The sequence below is a fragment of the Spironucleus salmonicida genome, chromosome 2 (assembly GCF_000497125.1).
Source record: "Spironucleus salmonicida strain ATCC 50377 chromosome 2, whole genome shotgun sequence".
NCBI classification, from domain to species: domain Eukaryota; phylum Fornicata; order Diplomonadida; family Hexamitidae; genus Spironucleus; species Spironucleus salmonicida.
The window spans coordinates 549,594-569,992 of record NC_090597.1 but is presented as its reverse complement, the minus strand read 5'-3'; the positions used below and the strand labels follow the sequence as shown (position 1 = coordinate 569,992).

Genomic DNA, 20,399 nt, shown 5'->3' with positions numbered 1-20,399 from the left:
ATATACACTGGTATCAGAAAAGGAAAATGCCCTCGTCGCGGTCCTCAGTAGCCAATACCGGGTACTCCTTCCAGGCGGGCGTAGAGGCCTTGCACATCCCCTTGAAGAACCTCCTGCTCAGCTTCCAGCCGCAGCACCTGCTGTACCACATCCTCCTCCCGCTGTCGGAGCTGGTGCAGCTCTACCTCACTCTGGCGGCGTTCGGGGTACAACGCACCACGGAGCTAGTCGCCCTACACCTGCTCTTGAAGGCCGTCCTGCAGCAGACCAGCGAGGCGTTCTCCACGGCCAACTTCCGGTTCCTGGTCCAGTTCTTCGCCGAGGCGCGGATAGAAACGGCCAAGATCCACTACATCTACACCCTGCTCGCGAAGTTAGTCGTGCTGGTCATCCTGTCCATCGTGCTCCTCGTGGTGCGCCTCCCGTTCCTCTCGCCCGAGATTCTGGCCGTCCGGCCCCTGTTTGTCGTCACGTCTCTGTTCGGGGAGATGACGATCGCGGACGTGCTCCAGATCAGCATCTACATGGGGAAGAGCCTCCAGTTCTACGTCCTCCAGCTGGGCGTGCAGATCGCGAAGATTCTCCTCATCCTGCTGGCCTACCTCTTTAGCGTGGTGAGCGGGAGAAGGCTGGAGCTCTCCGCCTACATTTTCATCCAGGCGCTTCCGGGCGTGGCCGTGCACGGGCTGCTCCTGATCGGCCTGTTTACCAAGAGCTCGGTGCTGCGCCTCCACCTCTCGCTGCTGCAGCCGTTCCGCATCAAACTGGTCCTCGTTATCCTGCTGAACGTCGCAACTGATCTCTTCTCGAACTTCGACGTCTCCTTCTTCACCTTCGTGATGTACCTGTACCCAGCCCTCAAGGGCACCTTAGCCGCAGGGAACTTCCAGCTGTCGGCCCTAAGCGGCATCGCACTCGCCAACCTGGTGCATGCGGTCTCCGGCTCCCTGGGCGAGATCGCCTTCCAGTACCTGATCAGCCAGCCCGACAAGGCCCGGGACTATTTCAGAATCGTAGCCCCGGCCAACACGGTGTTCATTCTCGTCATCGCCTTCGGCCTGTACCTGCTGGCCCCCGCGTTCGCGAACTTCATCTTCAGCTTCGCGGACGAGGCGCTGGTGGAGCTGAACTCGAACACCAAGTGGACTGCGAAGGCCAGCGTGGTGGTTTTCGCAGCAGGTCTGCACGGACCGTACCGCATTGCCATGGGAGCCATGCAGGGCATGAGAATGTACAACCTGCACATGGTCCTCAGTGTCATCACCTTCGTTGCCGACCTCGGGCTGGGCATTGCGCTCGCCTTCTCAGCTCCGGGGGCGAACCCCATGGAGGTCCTCACGCAGACTGGGCTGCTAAAGCTGGTTAACGGAGGCATTTTCGTGGCGATAGTGGTTCTCAGGGCCGCCAGGAGGGTAAGCACGCCGCCCACGGAACTATTGCAGACGACCGAGCTGGAGCAGCAGGAGCCCGCGACCGAGATCGAAGTGGAACTGGAGTTCAAGAACGCCCCGTCCACGGGACGCCAGATCCAGCCGAGCCCCAGCGACCTGCGTTCGGAGCTGTTCGTGTCCAACGTGTTCAACCACATGGGCGCGAAGAAGGAGGACAGCTCCCTTGCGGGTTCCTTCAAGGACGGCACGACGGCAGAGTGAGTGTGAGTTGGCTTCGTGCGCGGGAGGGTGTATGCCCTAGCTGGCGGTACCGCTCCCGGACAGCAGAGGAATCGGATGCTGAGATGCGCGCACGTGGCGTGACGCTGCATGCTGGCCGGCGGTTAAAAGGCGGCAGCATCGGTGTAGGGGTGCCGCATCTCGCTCCAGCAACTACCGGGGCACACGAATAAAGAGCGCGGACAAGATACTGCTGCGGCAGGTGCGAGCACCCCGGGGTAGGGCTATAACCCGAGGGAGTCGTTTTCTGGAGTCATTATGTTAATAAAGAGAAAAGAATTATGATTGCATACTTTTCACGAATAAAGTTTTTAAGCATCTGAAAATAAAATATCGATACTATTTTTATATAATATAATATAAATAATGTTAGATTGTGATTTATTAGCCATAATTTATACTAAAAATCCATTTTAATAACAACTACTACACTTTGCTTAATATTTTCGAAAAAAGTGATTCTGTATAATTTATATATAAGATATCGACGACTTGAGGTGTAAAAATTTTTATACACCTAATTGATGTTGTGAAATTTAATAAAATGTAATCATGAAAATCCAAAAAGGTTGGTGTTAGAGCTGGGAGCCAGTCGTTCTATGAACGCGTTATATGGTGAATTTAGTGGATTATTCAAATACCTGAACTCAATATAGTCTATGCCTACAAATGTAGAGTAGTAGGTACGTTCATTCATCTTATGTTATTGAAATTAGTTTCTTTTAATAAATAATCCTATATTATATATTATATTATGTCTCAAAAATATATATAGGGTAATATAATTAATGATTTTGAAAATATACCCGCATTTCTGGTAAATGATCATTTCAAGATATAGTAATACCCAATTGGCGGTACGCTACTATCTTTAAATTGATTTTCTGCTGTCACTGATTCTGCCAGTATAAAGTTTGAAATACTGAAAAGATACAATATGATTTTTACAGTCTATAAATTATAGCTTTTAGCATATATCCTAGCGATTACTATAAATATTTCTATCTCATTGTATTAATTTATATTAATTTCACATTCAAACATTAATATATAAGGAATTAAAAAAAATAATACAACTAAGTATAGATTTAAAAATCAACTAAACATCTAAGCCATCATATAATGTACTATTTTACTTCTCCCACTCCATCAAATGGATAAGGATAAAACTGAAGCTAAACCTAAAGTAGTCCATGAACATATTCTAACGCGAATTGCTTTCATAATAATCGGAACAATGAATAATTTTGGTTATGTGGTTGGTATTTCAGCTGCATTAGACCTAGTAGGAAAATCGTTTCCTAAGGGAATCTTATTATTTTGCGATATATTCCCTGCATTCTTCATTTCGTGCATCTATCCTATGATACATTAGTATTTAAATATTAAGTATATTGCCCCCATACTGTCTATTATCGGTAGCATAGGATATATTCTAGCAGGGTTATCAACTACATTTGGAACGTGGGCGGGCCTAGTGGGAGTCATATTCTTCTCAATTTAGTCATCTGGCGAAGGACCTTTCCTAGCATACTCAGGTAGCTTCCTACCTGACTGCTCGGCCATGTACTGTGTGGGAACTGGCCTAGTTGGTCTTTTGGGATCGGGATTTTATGCGTTGCTCACTTCCGTGCTGCATATCAGGTTCGAGATAATTCTGTACTCGTTTGCTTTCCTACCATTGGTTCTAAACCTTGCACTTTGGATGACTACTCTCAAACCCTGCATAAAGGCGCAGCTGGACAATGAGGAGGTTGAATCAGGCGCTGTTACTAACAATACATCAATATCCTCTGCGGTCGCGCTGGATGATAACACTGCTGAGGTAGAGGCTCTAGAAGACCATTCCGTAAAATCGAAGCTTCAAACGGTGGCCCGAAACTGGATGGCATATCTCTCGCTGCTGCTCATTTTCATTTGCCAGTACTCGATAACGGCCGGAATCAACCCCACAATGATCTTCCACGGGGACGAGAAGATCTACTACAAGTTCGCCGCGTTCTTCCTGCAAGGGGGCGTGCTGATCGCCCGCTCCACTACCACGCTCTTCTCGGTGCCCTACTGGACCCTCCCGCTGTTCTCGCTCTCGGGGTGGGGGCTGTTTGTGCTGTTCGCGCTCCAATCGGTATACCGCTTTATCTACTCCATATGGGTGATGCTCATTTTCGTCCCTTTCATCGGGATTTGCTCTGGCTTCTGCTACTCAAACACGATTTGGTGGATGCAGAAGCGCAACCCCCTCAAGGGGGAGCGGAGCTTCGCACTCAGCTTCTCCGGCATGGTGACCAACTTCGGCATCTGCATCGCGACCGCAGTGGGGATCGGAATGGAGCTCCTGCTCAAGGCGCAGCACCCGGCGGACTGGGCCGAGTGAATATTTTGTGGGCAAGACCGCTAGCGCCATCCAGGCCAAGACCCATGGGCAGGCAGCCGTAGCAGGGCAGGGATTCAGGGGAGAGGCATCTGTGGAGCGGGTGCGCGCCACTCGCCACTTCTCGCGAAGGGCCGCGGTACTGGGCGCCCGTATACCACGCCCGCCGGATCCCGCATGCCGGCTTCCGGGGGGCGTTGCCGCAGCGCCAAATTGCCCGGATAGTGCAGCTGCGAACACAAATACTAACCCACAGGAGCGGGCCTGCCCCAGAAGCCCCAGCCGCGCGAGCAGCCCTCGCTGTCGTCCATGGCGTAGATACCTCGCGCTGCCAGACTGCATGTGGATAGGAATTTCGATATCAGAGCATGCGCGGCGGCCCGATGCACGCCATTGTGGGTGGTGGCTACCGCATTTTACCAGCAAGGGCTTGGCTCGCCCCAAGATGCACGGTTCGCTGCGGTGTGTGGAGCTACCCAGCCAGGCCGCTTGCGGGGAAGGGCGCTATGTAAGAACTCCTGCCGGCGGGCGGGCGGCACTGAAGCATGTCATACCCCGCTTCCGCTGCTCCGGCCACCAACGCCGTACTCACGTCCCGGCAGAGGCTGCGTCGGTAGAGTCCGGTACGCGCCACTCATGTTTCCAAGTTTATAGCGGAGGTCGGACACTCGCCGCGGATGAAGCACAACCCTTCCGGCAGCGGCCATATGGCACAGGATCTCCAGCCGTGGCGTGGAGACGGATCTCGGCCGAGTGGGGGCCAGGGAGGATGGCCAACCGAGTGGAGGGTAAATTTCCACCAGCCTCAAGCGGGGCGGGGGACTGCCGTCAGTGACGACTTGCAAGTATCAGCATACTCCACGCCGCCGCAAAGTCAGGCAGGCAGGCCGGCCGGACGAGAAGCAGCGGTGCGCACAGCCCAGAGACGGCTAGAGGATAGGTACCTGTGGCGCCATGGGCATCGCTACCAGGGCAGTGCAGGGCGGCACCAGCCCATCACTCTTAGAAAACCCGACTCCATCTTCAGGCAATTGCGATTATGCGAATAATATAATGCTATACTCCCCTTATCTTCGCACGAAAATGCCCCTGGTCTACCAGAGCAAGGTGGTGCAGCGGACTGCACCGCTGCAGTCCGGTGCTAGCGGGCCGGCTGCGGCGCCGTTCCGCGCAGAACCTAGCCGGGGCGGGAGAGCTTGCCTCTGCAACTTCCCCTTTCCGAGATATACGCCCCTGGCCAGCGGCCATACTCGGGCGCTCGCTGCCGGAAAGGCGCAGAGCCCACGGCGGTGGAGCCTCCTGCAGAGCCGGGTGCCCCTCTGCGCAGGCTGGCGCCAGAGGTGCTGTGGCCAGCCGGCTCCTCGGGAGGCACTCCGAGGAATCTACGGCGAGTGCAGCCCTTCGCCGCTCGTGCCAACCCAACTCCTCTCACTCGGCGCCCATGATCCGGAGCAGCTCGCTCAGCAGCGCCCCCTTCCTGCAGGGCTGCCGCTTCTCTGCGGCACCGTCCACCACGAAGCCGCGCATGTCGTCGCAGCGGTTGGGCTTGTTGTCCTGCTGCCGCTTCAGGTAGTAGTACTTGAACTTCACCTGCGCCTGCGACAGCGCCGGGAAGTACGTGCCCTGGATGTCCCGCCACTGCAGCCCGTGGGCCTGCACCGCGTACATGAGCGTCGCCTTCTCGCTGGCCTCCCATTTGTGGTTCCGCATTTTAAGGAGATTGCTATTTATATTTTTGTGAGCATTAACATATCTATTTCGGTTAATTTTAAGCCGTTTTTAATTCATAATAATTGAATAAATTTAATATAATCTTAAAATGTGTAAAAAAGACTGTTCGTTTGTAGTTTGATTTTAGTAAGGCAAATTCTATAAATAATACTGGAAATTTGAAACTGTATACTTATATATGTAAGTATATTTATTATTAATTTATCTAGATATTACATTGAACTTAAAATACAATAAATAGAAGTATTTTAATAAACATATATTATTAAATCTTTCCATTAGTATAAATGCATATTTAGCTAAAAATTTATATTCAATTATTTTTAAAGGCTAGTGTTATCAATGCAATATGAGGTGTTATTAAATTAAAACAAAAACTATACTTTTAAAGCAAACTTATTTTGATATTGATATTATTTATCATTATATATTTTTATTTAAATAACCCTAAATACTATGTTAAAACCTTTTAGTATTACAGTTTTTTTAAATATAATAATATTAAAAACTTATAATTCTACCAATAACTAACATATTTACAGCACTATTATTCAAGTATAAAATTTTAATATTTAGTATAAATAAGTATTACTATTATCGACATAAGAAAATAATCAATTAATATGTATTCTTTTACTAATCAATTGAATGGATACTTATGAATTACTATTAGATATGATTATTTGATTACATATACTGAAAATATATACAAGTGATTAAATATAGGATAATATTATTAATATTTTATATTCACAAAGAATACTAGTGAACAATCCATGCAGTATACTAAAAAAACACTTTATTTTCTCGTTAAACTATTTTATGTTTTGGTCAGTTAAAAAACCACTAAATTTATAAAAATAAATTAATTATGTATTTAAGATAGAAAAAATTATGTGTTCTATTGAATGAAATTAAATTAAAACTAGTAAAAAGTAAAGTGCAACATAAGATAGGTAGAAATACGTCTAGAATGTTTATATACTTATTAATCAGTCAGATTCATCTTCAGAACTGGAGTCATCCATGCAGAAACCACCAACCATTTCTTCTTCTTCAGTCTTTTCCTTTTTCTCCTCAGCAGAAGAAGCGGCACCGGCGGCAGCGGCGGGAGCAGCAGCACCAGAAGGTAAAGCGGCCATGCGCTTCTTACCGGCTTCCATAATCTCACTGAGAGGGCATTCCTTAGCAGCGATGGAGGCGATAACGTTCTTGATATCAGCTTCAACGGCTTCAATCTCAACAGACTTGAGGATTGCAGATACATCAGCAGCAGTAGGAGCGTCCTTGCCAGCGAGAGTGCAGAGTAAATAAGCAGCTAAGTTCTTCATCTTGAGCAAGGGAGTGGTTTTTAAAATAGAATTTTAAAAATTAAAATATTAGAAATATTATATAGAATATTATTAATAATCTTTGCTAGAAATAGCTACAATTACTAATATAAATATATTATATTTATATAATAGAGAAAATGTCAAAAGAATTTATTTAATAAAATTATATTTTAAAAACAAGGTAAAAGTAATTAAAGCTTCATTGAGTATAAAATATTTGATTGATTTCTCATATATATTATTGAACTAACACCAGAATACGACTCCCGCGGGTTATAGCCCTACCCCGGGGTGCTCGCAGCTTCCGCAGCAGTATCTTGTCCGCGCTCTTTATTCGTGTGCCCCGGCAGTTGCTGGAGCGAGATGCGGCACCCCTACACCGATGCTGCCGCCTTTTAACCGCCGGCCAGCATGCAGCGTCACGCCACGTGCGCGCATCTCAGCATCCGATTCCTCTGCTGTCCGGGAGCGGTACCGCCAGCTAGGGCATACACCCTCCCGCGCACGAAGCCAACTCACACTCACTCTGCCGTCGTGCCGTCCTTGAAGGAACCCGCAAGGGAGCTGTCCTCCTTCTTCGCGCCCATGTGGTTGAACACGTTGGACACGAACAGCTCCGAACGCAGGTCGCTGGGGCTCGGCTGGATCTGGCGTCCCGTGGACGGGGCGTTCTTGAACTCCAGTTCCACTTCGATCTCGGTCGCGGGCTCCTGCTGCTCCAGCTCGGTCGTCTGCAATAGTTCCGTGGGCGGCGTGCTTACCCTCCTGGCGGCCCTGAGAACCACTATCGCCACGAAAATGCCTCCGTTAACCAGCTTTAGCAGCCCAGTCTGCGTGAGGACCTCCATGGGGTTCGCCCCCGGAGCTGAGAAGGCGAGCGCAATGCCCAGCCCGAGGTCGGCAACGAAGGTGATGACACTGAGGACCATGTGCAGGTTGTACATTCTCATGCCCTGCATGGCTCCCATGGCAATGCGGTACGGTCCGTGCAGACCTGCTGCGAAAACCACCACGCCGGCCTTGGCGGTCCACTTGGTGTTCGAGTTCAGCTCCACCAGCGCCTCGTCCGCGAAGCTGAAGATGAAGTTCGCGAACGCGGGGGCCAGCAGGTACAGGCCGAAGGCGATGACGAGAATGAACACCGTGTTGGCCGGGGCTACGATTCTGAAATAGTCCCGGGCCTTGTCGGGCTGGCTGATCAGGTACTGGAAGGCGATCTCGCCCAGGGAGCCGGAGACCGCATGCACCAGGTTGGCGAGTGCGATGCCGCTTAGGGCCGACAGCTGGAAGTTCCCTGCTGCTAAGGTGCCCTTGAGGGCTGGGTACAGGTACATCACGAAGGTGAAGAAGGAGACGTCGAAGTTCGAGAAGAGATCAGTTGCGACTTTCAGCAGGATAACGAGGACCAGTTTGATGCGGAACGGCTGCAGCAGCGAGAGGTGGAGGCGCAGCACCGAGCTCTTGGTAAACAGGCCGATCAGGAGCAGCCCGTGCACGGCCACGCCCGGAAGCGCCTGGATGAAAATGTAGGCGGAGAGCTCCAGCCTTCTCCCGCTCACCACGCTAAAGAGGTAGGCCAGCAGGATGAGGAGAATCTTCGCGATCTGCACGCCCAGCTGGAGGACGTAGAACTGGAGGCTCTTCCCCATGTAGATGCTGATCTGGAGCACGTCCGCGATCGTCATCTCCCCGAACAGAGACGTGACGACAAACAGGGGCCGGACGGCCAGAATCTCGGGCGAGAGGAACGGGAGGCGCACCACGAGGAGCACGATGGACAGGATGACCAGCACGACTAACTTCGCGAGCAGGGTGTAGATGTAGTGGATCTTGGCCGTTTCTATCCGCGCCTCGGCGAAGAACTGGACCAGGAACCGGAAGTTGGCCGTGGAGAACGCCTCGCTGGTCTGCTGCAGGACGGCCTTCAAGAGTAGGTGTAGGGAGACTAGCTCCGTGGTGCGTTGTACCCCGAACGCCGCCAGAGTGAGGTAGAGCTGCACCAGCTCCGACAGCGGGAGGAGGATGTGGTACAGCAGGTGCTGCGGCTGGAAGCTGAGCAGGAGGTTCTTCAAGGGGATGTGCAAGGCCTCTACGCCCGCCTGGAAGGAGTACCCGGTATTGGCTACTGAGGACCGCGACGAGGGCATTTTCCTTTTCTGATACCAGTGTATATATATGATTTGGGCACTAATCAAAATGGGAAATAAACTACGGACAGCCGCGCAGCAGTGAGGCAGGCGTATGTATTGTCAAGTTACTTATAGTGATTCTGATCTATGGATTTTTGTGTAAAAGCTAGCTAGCCCTGGATTGACTCAAAGCAAGTTAATTAGTAAAATATTATTATAAACTTCACATTATACATCATAAGAGATTTAATTAGAATTATAGGTAGAGATAAATAATTATTTTTTAAGACTAGAATGACTAAATATTAAATTTATATCCGATAAGCTAAGTTCTTGAAATAAAGTCTATAGATTTTATTATTAAAAACTATTACTACTCGTTACTAATTCTTCGCGATAATAAACTCCATATCATATTATTAAATAACTTTACAAAATAAATTACATTTTGGCTGATTTTACGTGGCTTATATTCTTTAAAATTAGTAAAATATTTTGTCAGGCACTAAAGTATTCTGACTATTACTGTGTAATACCCTTTAACTAGTCTTTTCGCTTTAAATGAAATTTTCTGGATCACACCTTATTGCTTTCTAACATATCATCTACTTCTTCAACTCTGATTTTCTTCCACTCGCCATCTTTTCCGACCCAAACCTCCAAATCATCACCAATAAGCCCTGCATTAACGTATTTTTGGTACATTCCGAGCCCAAATTTAACGCCATCATCTCCTTGCTGCTACGAGCAAAAATATTCCAAAAACTCACCGCCCTTGACCCCAGCTGCACCACAGTTAACGCAAACACATGCTCCACTAGCGTCAACTCTAAATATTTTCAAAGTCACGGAACAGCCGAAAAACAGCACGCATCCGTAGGGCCTCAACCAAGCCTCCTGCGAATAGAGCTGGGTCACATCGGCGACGCGCTCCGATATTTCCTAAACGCTTGGATCAGTTCCAAATTTTTTCTTGAACTCCGCGCACTCTGAGCGGACCCTCTGGACGAGGGCCCTGGAGTCAGAAGCCCTACCGCAAGCGAGGACTGAAATCTGCCTCGTTACGGGCCAGAAAGAAGTGGTGTTTCTTGCATTTTGGAGCAGATCAAAAGTAGGCAACTGGGCAAAGAATGTGAGCTGAGCTGGGGAACGGAGTGCCAGCGACGAAAGCGGGGACGAAGAAACAGCATTTTAAGCGTATTCGATCTGGTATAGCTTACCTTCGGGGGAGAAGACAGTCAGGTTTTGGTCGAAACCTGCGTTCATTTAAATAGAGGAGTTGGGAGTAAATGATTAAATACAGTATAATAATAGATATAAATAGAAGTATATGTGACATGATAAAATTATAATGTACATTAGGGCTGGTAGCTCAGTTGGTAGAGCGCATCCCTAGCATGGATGAGGCCCGGGGTTCAATCCCCCGTTAGTCCAAATTTTAATAATAAATAGTTAAGAGGGATTAATCATATAATAATATTATAACTTTTTCTAAAAATAGGAGAAATTAAGTAGCTGCGACGGAGTTATATAGACTATAAAGCCACTGCTTAAAAATTACTTACATCATATATTTGTAGTCGTAATTTTCCATTAAAGTGTAAATTCATAGAAAGTATTTATGAAGTTGCTTTTAAACCATAAATTCATTAAAAAGATTATAGTTCTAATTTCCATATACCTAGAACATACCAATATCATTATTTGAATTATTTGATACTAAAAATATAGATATACTTTAATTTTGCTATATCACTGTAAATTTATCATATATTTTTAAACTACTTATGATCTTTTGTCTACAAAACAAAATTATATTCATTACTTCTAATAATAGACTTTATCATTAAACTTTAATCTCAATTTTACTATACTTAACTTATTACTAAACATTTTATTAAGTACAGGCCCAAATTAAAAAATTATAAAGATTATCATATGATATACTGAAAATAATATATCATTTATATTAAAAATTATCATACTAAGATAAGTGGAAAATATTACTTGGCGGCTGTTCTTTCACTTGTATAATTTAGAACTTATTAGTACGATAAAATATGTATTAATATAAAATAGATTTTTAACAGCATTATGGCATATCTATTGTCTTATGTTCAACTAACAGTGAATCCTATCTTTGTATTATGATTTAATAAATTGATTCTATCAAAAATTAGTGTAGAATCCATCATGGAGTTACTTGGTATATATGTACAAATTTTACTTTTCATTAAGTATCATATTCTAACCTAACAATAGCTTAGTAAAAAATTATGTCAATATTGCAACATCTTCCAGGATAATCACTAAATTTTAATTATTAAGTATTGTTGAACTTATTTTCATTACCCTTCATCATGAATTGCTTTAGTATTATAGCTTTGGAAGATGGATTAGTTCTATTTCTCATTTAGTAATACTAAAAATTATATCTATTCATTTTGATAGTAAGGGTAAACGTTTACCTGTAAAGCAGTAGCAGCAGTAATAATAATGTATCTTTCATACATGATCAAAGATTATTCTTTTGATATTTGTTTAGTTTTGATATATAGTTAAATATGTGAGTAATCACAATTATTGATTTTTAATAAACTTATAAATTATTCATATATTATAAATTATTATAAATTAAAAAGCGGAAAAATTATTATCTATTTTAATTATAAGTATATTTTCAAATAATTAATATTACTTTACTATGATAGAAATTACAATCTAATAAATTATATTGAAATGTTCCGAACTTTCTATACTATAATATGTATGAGTAATAATATGTTAAATAAGAATGAAGCTTTAATAAACTATAAAAATTGTACCTTATCAAATAAAAACTAGTTCTAAGAGGCATTTAGTCACGTGAATAACTTTAAGTGTACCAATGTTTTAAAAATACCTTATTATTCGTTCATCTACTACTCTTATTGTTGGGTATAATTATGTATGAAATAATAATGCAAATTTAATATTACAATGACAAGGAAACTAGTAATAATTAGTCTATTATCATCCATTGCTGTCAAAAATTACCCTTACCTTTCGTATTATTTTAAGATAATCATAAAAATATCACTTATACATAAAACACATTAATGATTTAGCCTTCTGTTTTACTTGAGCATCTGCTTTTCCCAACTGTCTGCCTATTTCAGCCCAGCAACCTGGCATGACTTTTACAAGTTCTCCTAGCTTATCTAACTCTGAATCAGACCATACTGTACTACCTTTACAAAGAACTCTCCGATAATGTTAGGATATCTAAGGACTTGAATATACCTTTCCAAATATTTATCTCATTTATTAAGCAATAATCTACCAAGAACTTGTAGTTTTCGCAAGATTAAGAATAATATCGTCCTCTTCTAGGGACCAGGTTTTACAAACTCGGCCCTATTAATGTTCTAAACATTGTTCTCCTGTAAAACTAGGATGGCTGAATACATTGAAATTGTATGCTGGTTGTTGGATCATTTTAATAGAAGTAACGAAAATGAATATGTGATAATATAAGTATTTATGTATAATTATATTCGTCCTGAATACTATTATCAATATTTTACCAATTTAGATATGCCAGAAAAATATTTTGTAGAGCAGATACTTATACTTATAAATATAACTATATAATATTTGGCATACAGTTAGATAATAGAATAAAATATAATTTAATATTATTGAATGTTGTTAATATTCATTTTATAGTTTGTAAACCCAGGCGATTAGAATTATCGCGGGATTTCGTCAGATCCGATCTCTACAATAAAATCATGTATGCGATATAATAGTACAATATGAATTAAGTGCATCTCTTAACATACACAATTTATGTAAACCACAAATTTCGAATTAAGATTAGAAATAATTCTGTTTAAAATCACTCTATCATTCACCTTTTCTCACAGAATACTTCAAAAAATAAATAGCTTCGTCCATAAACAAATCAACAGTATCTATGATCTATTTTAATAACCGCTCTCCCTACTAATTAAGACTTTTTCGTGAAAATGCAGTTAAAGTTCCCACTTATTAAGTTATTTTACGTATGAGATTAACTATATAATCCACTACTAATCCTGATTCCAATAGTATTTTAATAACCTCTGATTTTTTTATAACACTGTTAAGTTTTTAATAATGTATAACATGCACATGTAGTGCACTTTACACTTAGTTTAACACTTATAAATCTTCAATTATGTTATACGTCAATTTAACTATTAAATCTACATGCTTTTCTCGCTACATATTCCACTATTCCTAATCAGCAATATCTTATTCTATATTAAATTCAGATGCTTTTTACTAAAATAATGGTGTATTATTGGCCGATTCTGATATTTCAAATGATGACGGATTGGTAAATATCTAGGCCAGTGATAGTCTGGGTACCTACATTATTATTTACGTATTTTATATTATTATATATAAATTTATAATTTTAGTCTAAAATTAATAATTTCCTTTTTATAATAAGTAATAGAATATCCTTATAAATCAATTGGATAATATCTATTTTAACATCACAATAAGTAACTCTATTATTATATAAATTTATGTTAATTATTCTTAGACAATTATACTCGAGTATGCTTTAACTGAATATTATTTAAAATTGAACTTGTAAATAATTAATATTTAAAGAATAACCTTTTGTCGCCTCTCTAGTATGATCAGCTCAACTACTTACTAACTACTTAACTTTAGTTCTAATGTTCACATTCGCTATAAATTATCATTTCCAGCTCCTACTATTATATTCCAAAGCCTCCCTAATTTCTCATAGCAACATTTAAATTTTTACTAGTTAATTAACATCATTATACACAATCTTCTTTTATTTACAGGGCGGCTAGCTCAGTTGGTAGAGCGCGCGCTTTGCATGCGCGAGGCCCCGGGTTCGATTCCCGGGTTGTCCAAATTTTTCTAATAATGCAGCAGCGTTACGACGCGCTAGAGGACCGCACGTTCGCGGACGTTCTGCCCTCGACACCTGTCGCGACGCACGCCTGGAATGCCGAAAACGCGTCGCGGAACCGCCAGATCAACGTCACACCATCGCTTTCGACGGTGGTGGAGCCCTACATGAACGCAAACGAAATCCGGCTGGGCGGGACCTTCCAAATCGCGTCGCAGGCGCCGCTCCCGGTCGAGTTTTTCCGCTTTTTCGCGCTCGTGCGGGACCGCGAAATCGCGTCAATCGTGCAGCTCTGCGAGGTCGAGGCGGGCAAGTGCGACGCCTACTTGCCAGCAGCGGCTGCGGTGCTTAGCGAGAACGGCAGAAACTTGACCGTCGAAACGACAGAAAAAACGGTCAAAAACGACCTGACAGTGACGAAACTGCTCGTCGACGGCGCGCCGGTGACGCACTACGCGCTGGCGTCGTTCCCGGACCTAAAAACCCCAGAAAATGATTTTTCGTTCCTTTAAATTCTACGAGAAACTGCAAATTAGCGAATTCTCGTGCACTGCTCTGCGGGGGTGGGCCGGACTGGCGTTTTCATCGTCTGCAGAGCGAAAATGAGCCAAAAAGGAGCGGAAACTGACCAGATAATTTTGGATTTGCGGCGCCAGCGGAGCGTTTTCATGGTGCAGACTCTGGAGCAGTACGGATACTGCTGTCGATTTCGGGGAGAATGCGAAGAGGAAGTTGAGGGGTTGGATGCGGGCGGCATTGACGGAATCTGAGAAATTTTTGTTTGTGGAGCGGAAATATAGGGTATATTGTATAATAATAAAAATTGAGTGTGAAAAGAAAGGGAGGGGAAGGGGAAGAAATTATGATTATTATATAATATAATTACAAAATAAAAATGAGGTTCGAATCAAGTATATGACTAAATGGTTCGTATTGGTAAGTGATAGATGCTATAGCGTCTATTAGGTGTTAAGAAATTTATAACTTTACGAGTGAAAATAGTACCTTTTGTGATATTATGATTCAACAACATGGTGTTTCCAGCATTTTATTTATTCGGTATGCTCTTAACAAGTAAGAAGCTATTTGTTGATGATAATCATAAAATTATTAAGTCATGAAAATGGCCTTAATTAAACTCAATTTTAGTTAATAAGTGTTCGGTTTTAATGGAATATTTACTTATACAAATTAATATTATAAAGAGTTTTAAATAACAATAAGTAGACTCATCACTCAGCAGTCATAACACCAGAACCAAACCTAACCTCGGAGCCTTTCTCGGCTTCGCTACTAGCAGCTGGTGCAGAGCCGGTAAGGATCATCTGGATTTCCTCCTGGGTCTTGCCCTTCGTTTCAGGGGTGGTAAAGAGCAATACAGCAGTTGTAAGACCCATGACGATCAAATAGGTAACGAAGGGAGACCATGCGGCAGCGTTGGTAAGAATTGGGAAGAGAACGACGACAAAGATGTTGGGGATGTAGTTGAAGCTGAGCAGGATTGAGGATAGGAGGGACTTGGCCTCGACGGGGAAGAGCTCGGAGGCGAAGACGAAGAAGATGGGACCGGGACCAACTTCGAATCCAATGATGAATATAACAGAAGCTGTAATGAGAAGGGCAGTATTGGGTTTTGCGAGGATATAGTTGATCATGAGAGCAACCTGTGCAGCGAAACAGACACCGACACCGCCGAAGAGAAGGATCTTGCGGCCGAGCTTCTCGATGAAGGCGAGGGCGCCGAGGGTAGCCACAAAGTTGACACCGTTGATAATGATGGAACCGAAGACGGAAGACAGGGAATGGGTAGTGCCATCTGCATTCTTGAAGGTATCCTTGAAGGTCTCAGTGGAATAGACGATAACGGCGTTGATACCGGTGCACTGCTGGTTGAGGCCGAGCATGACAGAGAGGATGAGGACCTTGAGGTACTTCTTCTCCTTGAACAGGAGCATGGGGGAGATTTCCTTCTCCTCTCTGGGCTTGACGTCGGGAACGAAGAATAACAAGACAAATCCCATGAGAGGCCATATGAAGGTAACAATAAAGTTGACCCACCAAGCATTATAGGTATCTTGATAAGTACGGATGGCAAGTAAGACTAAGGAAGCAACCAATATACCAAGGGTGACGTTAAATTGGAACATAACACCGAGTATACCTCTCTTGCTGGCCTCAGCGTGCTCACCCACGATGATGATGCTGGGTTGTTAAAATAATACGACAAAGAAGCCGGCAAAAAGCCTCATAACCAGCCAGTAGTAGACATTGAAAGGAATGCAAAGCAGAATATTGAAGATGACAGATCCAGCAGCACCTACCAAGCCGGTCTTCTTGTAGCCTAACCAGCTTACAATAGGAGCGAAGGTGAGAGAAGCAATGAGGAAGCCTACAAGGGAGGCGATAGATAGATAGGGTAGTAAAGTTTGAACTGCAACATCAGCGGCTGCAAAATTAGCTGAAGTACCAATAGCCATATAGTAAAGTTTGATGATGTCAGAAGAAAAGTTTGCAATGGTAAAGCCGAGAGTCTCGGCTGTTAAGGACTAAATTGCAAATAGGAGTCCGAACGAAACCATTTATAAAGGAAAGAGGTTTTTATCTACGCATGACACATCGCTTAATACACATATAGTATTATTATTATATTTATTCCAAATTTAATAATCTATATTTAGTAATAATTATCAATATGCATTAGTTATTAATAAAATAAATTAAGGTAATGATTATTTTTTAGCGTATCATAAAATATTTTCTAAATCAGTTGCTTGTACTTTTTAGACATATTTAGTTTATCATTTATTATAAATTAAGTTTATTGTAGTGTGAAACTCAATTTAATTATAATTAAATTTAACTTAAAAAGATATAAGTATAAATATTTTAATAATACGTATAGTTCCTTATATTAAATAATATAAAACATATATATTATTTATTAAATAATATAACACAGTTAACCAATACATATGCAGAATTCATAATTTTCACAGAAACAACAGCATAAAGTTTTTAAACAAGTAGCATGATAACTAATAATTCTATTGTTTTATTATAAATCATTCATTATATATTTATTTTTTATGTCTTAAGTAATAGTCAGATAGGAAAGTTTACGTTTAATGCTTCAAATTCAAATAAATTATAATTTAAGGTTTAAACATGAATATCTGTAAATCATCAACGTAAATTACTAAATACCTTAAATAACTTAACAAATATATTTCCATTAGGCCTAATCTGGTTAAATCATTTAAGTAGACTATCTTTTTGCATAAAACTGATTACAAACATTAATCCTATTTATAAGCATAATATTTGAATATAATTTGAAATCAATAGTATATACAGATAATCTGCCTCTAATAAATCGAATAGTTTCTTTAATACTTTAAATTCAACTCATATTTTTATTAATTGCAATTTGTATAAGAATATTAATAAATTTTGTAGAAAGCATACATTCTTTATATAACATATCCAAACTTTATTATATTCCTCGAATCGCTTTATATTAAAATCCCCAAATATCCCATCTATGACCGTTCTCTCTTATTTTTATAAATGAAAAACCTAATTTTCATCTAAAATTAAACTATTTTAACATAAAAATATTCAATCATATCTAGTAATTTACTCCATTTCTTCGCTCTAATTTCGCCCCAATCCAAATTATATCCAGATCTTCTTATTCTCACCCCCTATCCACAACTCTCATTAAACAAGCCTATAATCCTCCACTCCACGCATATTTTTGATTATTATATATATTAAATAATAATATTTTTTAAATTTAAACCAACAATTAAATATTATATATAACTTAATATTCTATATCTTTTCAAATTTTAAATGTCCTCAAAACTGTCCAGACAGAATTCTCTCGTTGACCCCGCCGTACCGCTCCCCCCAGGCGAGCTAGCTGGCCTGGATGGATTTTCGGCCGCAAAACTAGTCGCCTCCATGATCGTCGCCCTCGACATCACCTCACAACAAACCATCAAAGACCTGAAAGCTGAGCCGTACCAGCTCAACAAGCTCATGACGAGCAAGGCCTGGAAACTGCTCGCGCAGGACACAGGAATCAAAACTGCCAAACTGCAGACCTGGTTCTCCAAAACGTACCAAAAACCCATAAAATCGAACCGTTCGATTTCGAACGTAAAAGACGTAAAAGACCTCAAATCGGCCGTAAAGTTCCAGTCCACAGCCCTTATTAACCAGAACGACCAGCCGAAGGAAAAAGTCGACCTCACGTCCTTCATGGTGCCGTACCAGAACTTCAAGCGCGACACGACCGGCCTGGACCGTCAAAATTCGGTCATTGCGCAGACCATGAGGGTCAATTCCGAGTCCTCTGAGGAGGACAAGGAAATGCAGCAATTCAGGCCCGTAATCGGCCAAATCGCGTCTCTGGGATCGATTCCGGACATCCCTTCCGAGCCGCCCGTGCAGGTCCCGAAGGTGCCGGAAATGCCCCAAAACGGGCTTGCTTTCGTGTCGCTTTAGCAGTCTTTTAAGGTGAATTAAAAATTTTACGAGGGAAAAGTCGCTTTCGCGGGAAGCGTTTTGTACGTTTTTGGGCAAAATTTCGGCAAAATTGACCCTGAAAAATAGAAATAATTCGCCCCAATTCCGATGCCGAAAATCGCTCCAAAATTCCGTAAAAATCACACCATTACGTCGCTAAATAACGGGAATTTCGTTATCTTCGGAGGGGAGGCCGAAAATCAATTTTTGAACGATTTCTGGCACTATAATTCGACTAGTAATTAGTGGTCTCAAATTTCGTCGCAAAACGCGCCTACTGCGCGTAGTGGTCACTAGGTTGTGCTAATTCAGGGCAAATTGGTTCTGTTTGGGGGTAAAAATAAGCAATTCTTAAATGATTATTGGGTGTATAATTTTTAGCAAAAAAACTGGAATTAGCTATTGGGGTAATCTTTACCTAGCTCTCGTTCGTTTGCTACATTGACCAAAATTTCTAAAAACAAGGCTGTTCTTTTTGGCGGTGTTTCTGATTCGGGGCTTGTGAACGACTCTCATATTTTAATTAATTTTTAATGGAAACCTTTGAAAATGCAAATCCCATAAAGATTTGATCATTCGTGTATTAATATTAGAGAAAATGCGTTGCTCATATTTTCAGGTACCGGTAAAGAAAAGTTTTTAAATGATTTTTGGGTCGTAGACTTCGAAAAAGGAATGGAGAAACGAATAGGCATTGATATTAATTTAGACGGCAGTTCAACCGCAACTACTGTTGAAATTCTCGGTAATGGTGTATCTAAGTAACTAAAGCGCGATTTTGGTGGCTAAGATTTTATTGAAATTTGTGACGGCGTGAATGATTCAGCAGCAGAGCTAATTTCAATTTATCTTTTTGGTACTAGACTCTCGAGATTAGACTGCTGTATTATAGGAGAAACTACAATTTCTCGAAAAGAAGCTATGGATATCGATATTTAAGAGGCACGATAAGTTAATATTTAATTAGATGATGGTATGTATGATCCATATGAAGATAATTCAGTTATAAATAGATATAAATTAGACATGCCGGAAATAGGATCTATGCCTTAATTAAATACTCTTAACTAAATGCCATAGATGCAATAATTAAATCAGTTTTCATCGATGCCATAACTTAACTAAATGCCACAGCTTAATTAGATGCCATAACTAAACTAGATGCCTTAGCTTAACCAAGTTAGTTAAATGCCTCAGTTTAACCCAATGGCTTAATTAGCTTAAATGCCATAGATGCCATAAGCACCTATGACGATGTCTTCTTAGCCTAGAAGTGAAGAGCCGGAAGATGCATCATTCGATGCCGAAGAAGTTCATCCTGCTTTACTTGAATTCCAGGAAACCTTGGTTTCAGCATTTTAAAAAATTAAACTCTAACTAAAAGAAAATAACGTGAAATAGGAAGAAATTGATGTTAACTTTGAAGCACTCTAAAATAATTTAGTTAAGTTAGAAAGTTTAGCTGATGAATTACTAGACGACCAAAATGACGGTAAACTTGGAAGAATAAAAGAGTTAGAATTTGAAAATCAAGAATTGGTTAGGAAAATTGAAAAAATTGAAAAAATTTTAATTTTTAGCGGAAATGTAAATATTTAAAATAAAATGGGTCTAATAGGGTAAGATATGAATCAGAAAATGGAATCAGAAATCAAGACTGAGTTTGATAGCTTGGACGAGGTGGATCAAGTAATCGCAAGGATGATGTGA

General features: G+C 41.8%; 13 protein-coding genes and 2 non-coding genes across 15 annotated transcripts; 8 read left to right on the top strand and 7 right to left on the bottom strand. All coding sequences in view use genetic code 6, as the record gives it.

The window, feature by feature from the left end:
* Positions 1-26: 26 nt before the first annotated feature.
* Positions 27-1,652, top strand: SS50377_21530 (Transmembrane domain-containing protein; the record flags this gene model as incomplete). Its single annotated transcript, XM_067905449.1, has 1 exon — positions 27-1,652. One exon carries the CDS (start codon positions 27-29, stop codon positions 1,650-1,652), a length of 1,626 nt encoding a protein of 541 aa, XP_067766766.1.
* A 1,171-nt stretch (positions 1,653-2,823) lies between these two features.
* On the top strand, positions 2,824-4,044 carry SS50377_21529 (CLN3 protein; the record flags this gene model as incomplete). The annotated part of the gene is made up of 1 exon (XM_067905448.1): positions 2,824-4,044. One exon carries the CDS (start codon positions 2,824-2,826, stop codon positions 4,042-4,044), a length of 1,221 nt encoding a protein of 406 aa, XP_067766765.1.
* A 44-nt stretch (positions 4,045-4,088) lies between these two features.
* Positions 4,089-4,583, top strand: SS50377_21528 (uncharacterized protein; the record flags this gene model as incomplete). The annotated part of the gene is made up of 1 exon (XM_067905447.1): positions 4,089-4,583. One exon carries the CDS (start codon positions 4,089-4,091, stop codon positions 4,581-4,583), a length of 495 nt encoding a protein of 164 aa, XP_067766764.1.
* Positions 4,584-4,718: 135 nt separating this feature from the next.
* Positions 4,719-5,486, top strand: SS50377_21527 (uncharacterized protein; the record flags this gene model as incomplete). The annotated part of the gene is made up of 1 exon (XM_067905446.1): positions 4,719-5,486. One exon carries the CDS (start codon positions 4,719-4,721, stop codon positions 5,484-5,486), a length of 768 nt encoding a protein of 255 aa, XP_067766763.1.
* SS50377_21526 (uncharacterized protein) lies at positions 5,470-5,751 on the bottom strand (the record flags this gene model as incomplete). Its single annotated transcript, XM_067905445.1, has 1 exon — positions 5,470-5,751. The coding sequence occupies one exon, from the start codon at positions 5,749-5,751 to the stop codon at positions 5,470-5,472; it is 282 nt and encodes a 93-aa protein (XP_067766762.1).
* A 1,013-nt stretch (positions 5,752-6,764) lies between these two features.
* SS50377_21525 (putative 60S acidic ribosomal protein P2) lies at positions 6,765-7,103 on the bottom strand (the record flags this gene model as incomplete). The annotated part of the gene is made up of 1 exon (XM_067905444.1): positions 6,765-7,103. One exon carries the CDS (start codon positions 7,101-7,103, stop codon positions 6,765-6,767), a length of 339 nt encoding a protein of 112 aa, XP_067766761.1.
* A 524-nt stretch (positions 7,104-7,627) lies between these two features.
* SS50377_21524 (Transmembrane domain-containing protein) lies at positions 7,628-9,253 on the bottom strand (the record flags this gene model as incomplete). Its single annotated transcript, XM_067905443.1, has 1 exon — positions 7,628-9,253. One exon carries the CDS (start codon positions 9,251-9,253, stop codon positions 7,628-7,630), a length of 1,626 nt encoding a protein of 541 aa, XP_067766760.1.
* A 558-nt stretch (positions 9,254-9,811) lies between these two features.
* Positions 9,812-10,501, bottom strand: SS50377_21523 (20S proteasome alpha subunit 1; the record flags this gene model as incomplete). Its single annotated transcript, XM_067905442.1, has 1 exon — positions 9,812-10,501. The coding sequence occupies one exon, from the start codon at positions 10,499-10,501 to the stop codon at positions 9,812-9,814; it is 690 nt and encodes a 229-aa protein (XP_067766759.1).
* Positions 10,502-10,596: 95 nt separating this feature from the next.
* Positions 10,597-10,669, top strand: SS50377_t20020. The gene has a single exon. It is a non-coding gene; the product is annotated as a tRNA-Ala (tRNA).
* A 1,641-nt stretch (positions 10,670-12,310) lies between these two features.
* On the bottom strand, positions 12,311-12,712 carry SS50377_21522 (uncharacterized protein; the record flags this gene model as incomplete). Its single annotated transcript, XM_067905441.1, has 1 exon — positions 12,311-12,712. The coding sequence occupies one exon, from the start codon at positions 12,710-12,712 to the stop codon at positions 12,311-12,313; it is 402 nt and encodes a 133-aa protein (XP_067766758.1).
* Positions 12,713-13,123: 411 nt separating this feature from the next.
* On the bottom strand, positions 13,124-13,636 carry SS50377_21521 (uncharacterized protein; the record flags this gene model as incomplete). Its single annotated transcript, XM_067905440.1, has 1 exon — positions 13,124-13,636. One exon carries the CDS (start codon positions 13,634-13,636, stop codon positions 13,124-13,126), a length of 513 nt encoding a protein of 170 aa, XP_067766757.1.
* Positions 13,637-14,084: 448 nt separating this feature from the next.
* SS50377_t20021 lies at positions 14,085-14,157 on the top strand. The gene has a single exon. It is a non-coding gene; the product is annotated as a tRNA-Ala (tRNA).
* Positions 14,158-14,170: 13 nt separating this feature from the next.
* On the top strand, positions 14,171-14,926 carry SS50377_21520 (Dual specificity phosphatase; the record flags this gene model as incomplete). Its single annotated transcript, XM_067905439.1, has 1 exon — positions 14,171-14,926. The coding sequence occupies one exon, from the start codon at positions 14,171-14,173 to the stop codon at positions 14,924-14,926; it is 756 nt and encodes a 251-aa protein (XP_067766756.1).
* Positions 14,927-15,388: 462 nt separating this feature from the next.
* Positions 15,389-16,735, bottom strand: SS50377_21519 (Hexose transporter; the record flags this gene model as incomplete). Its single annotated transcript, XM_067905438.1, has 1 exon — positions 15,389-16,735. The coding sequence occupies one exon, from the start codon at positions 16,733-16,735 to the stop codon at positions 15,389-15,391; it is 1,347 nt and encodes a 448-aa protein (XP_067766755.1).
* Positions 16,736-18,011: 1,276 nt separating this feature from the next.
* On the top strand, positions 18,012-20,399 carry SS50377_21518 (Kelch repeat-containing protein; the record flags this gene model as incomplete). The annotated part of the gene is made up of 1 exon (XM_067905437.1): positions 18,012-20,399. One exon carries the CDS (start codon positions 18,012-18,014, stop codon positions 20,397-20,399), a length of 2,388 nt encoding a protein of 795 aa, XP_067766754.1.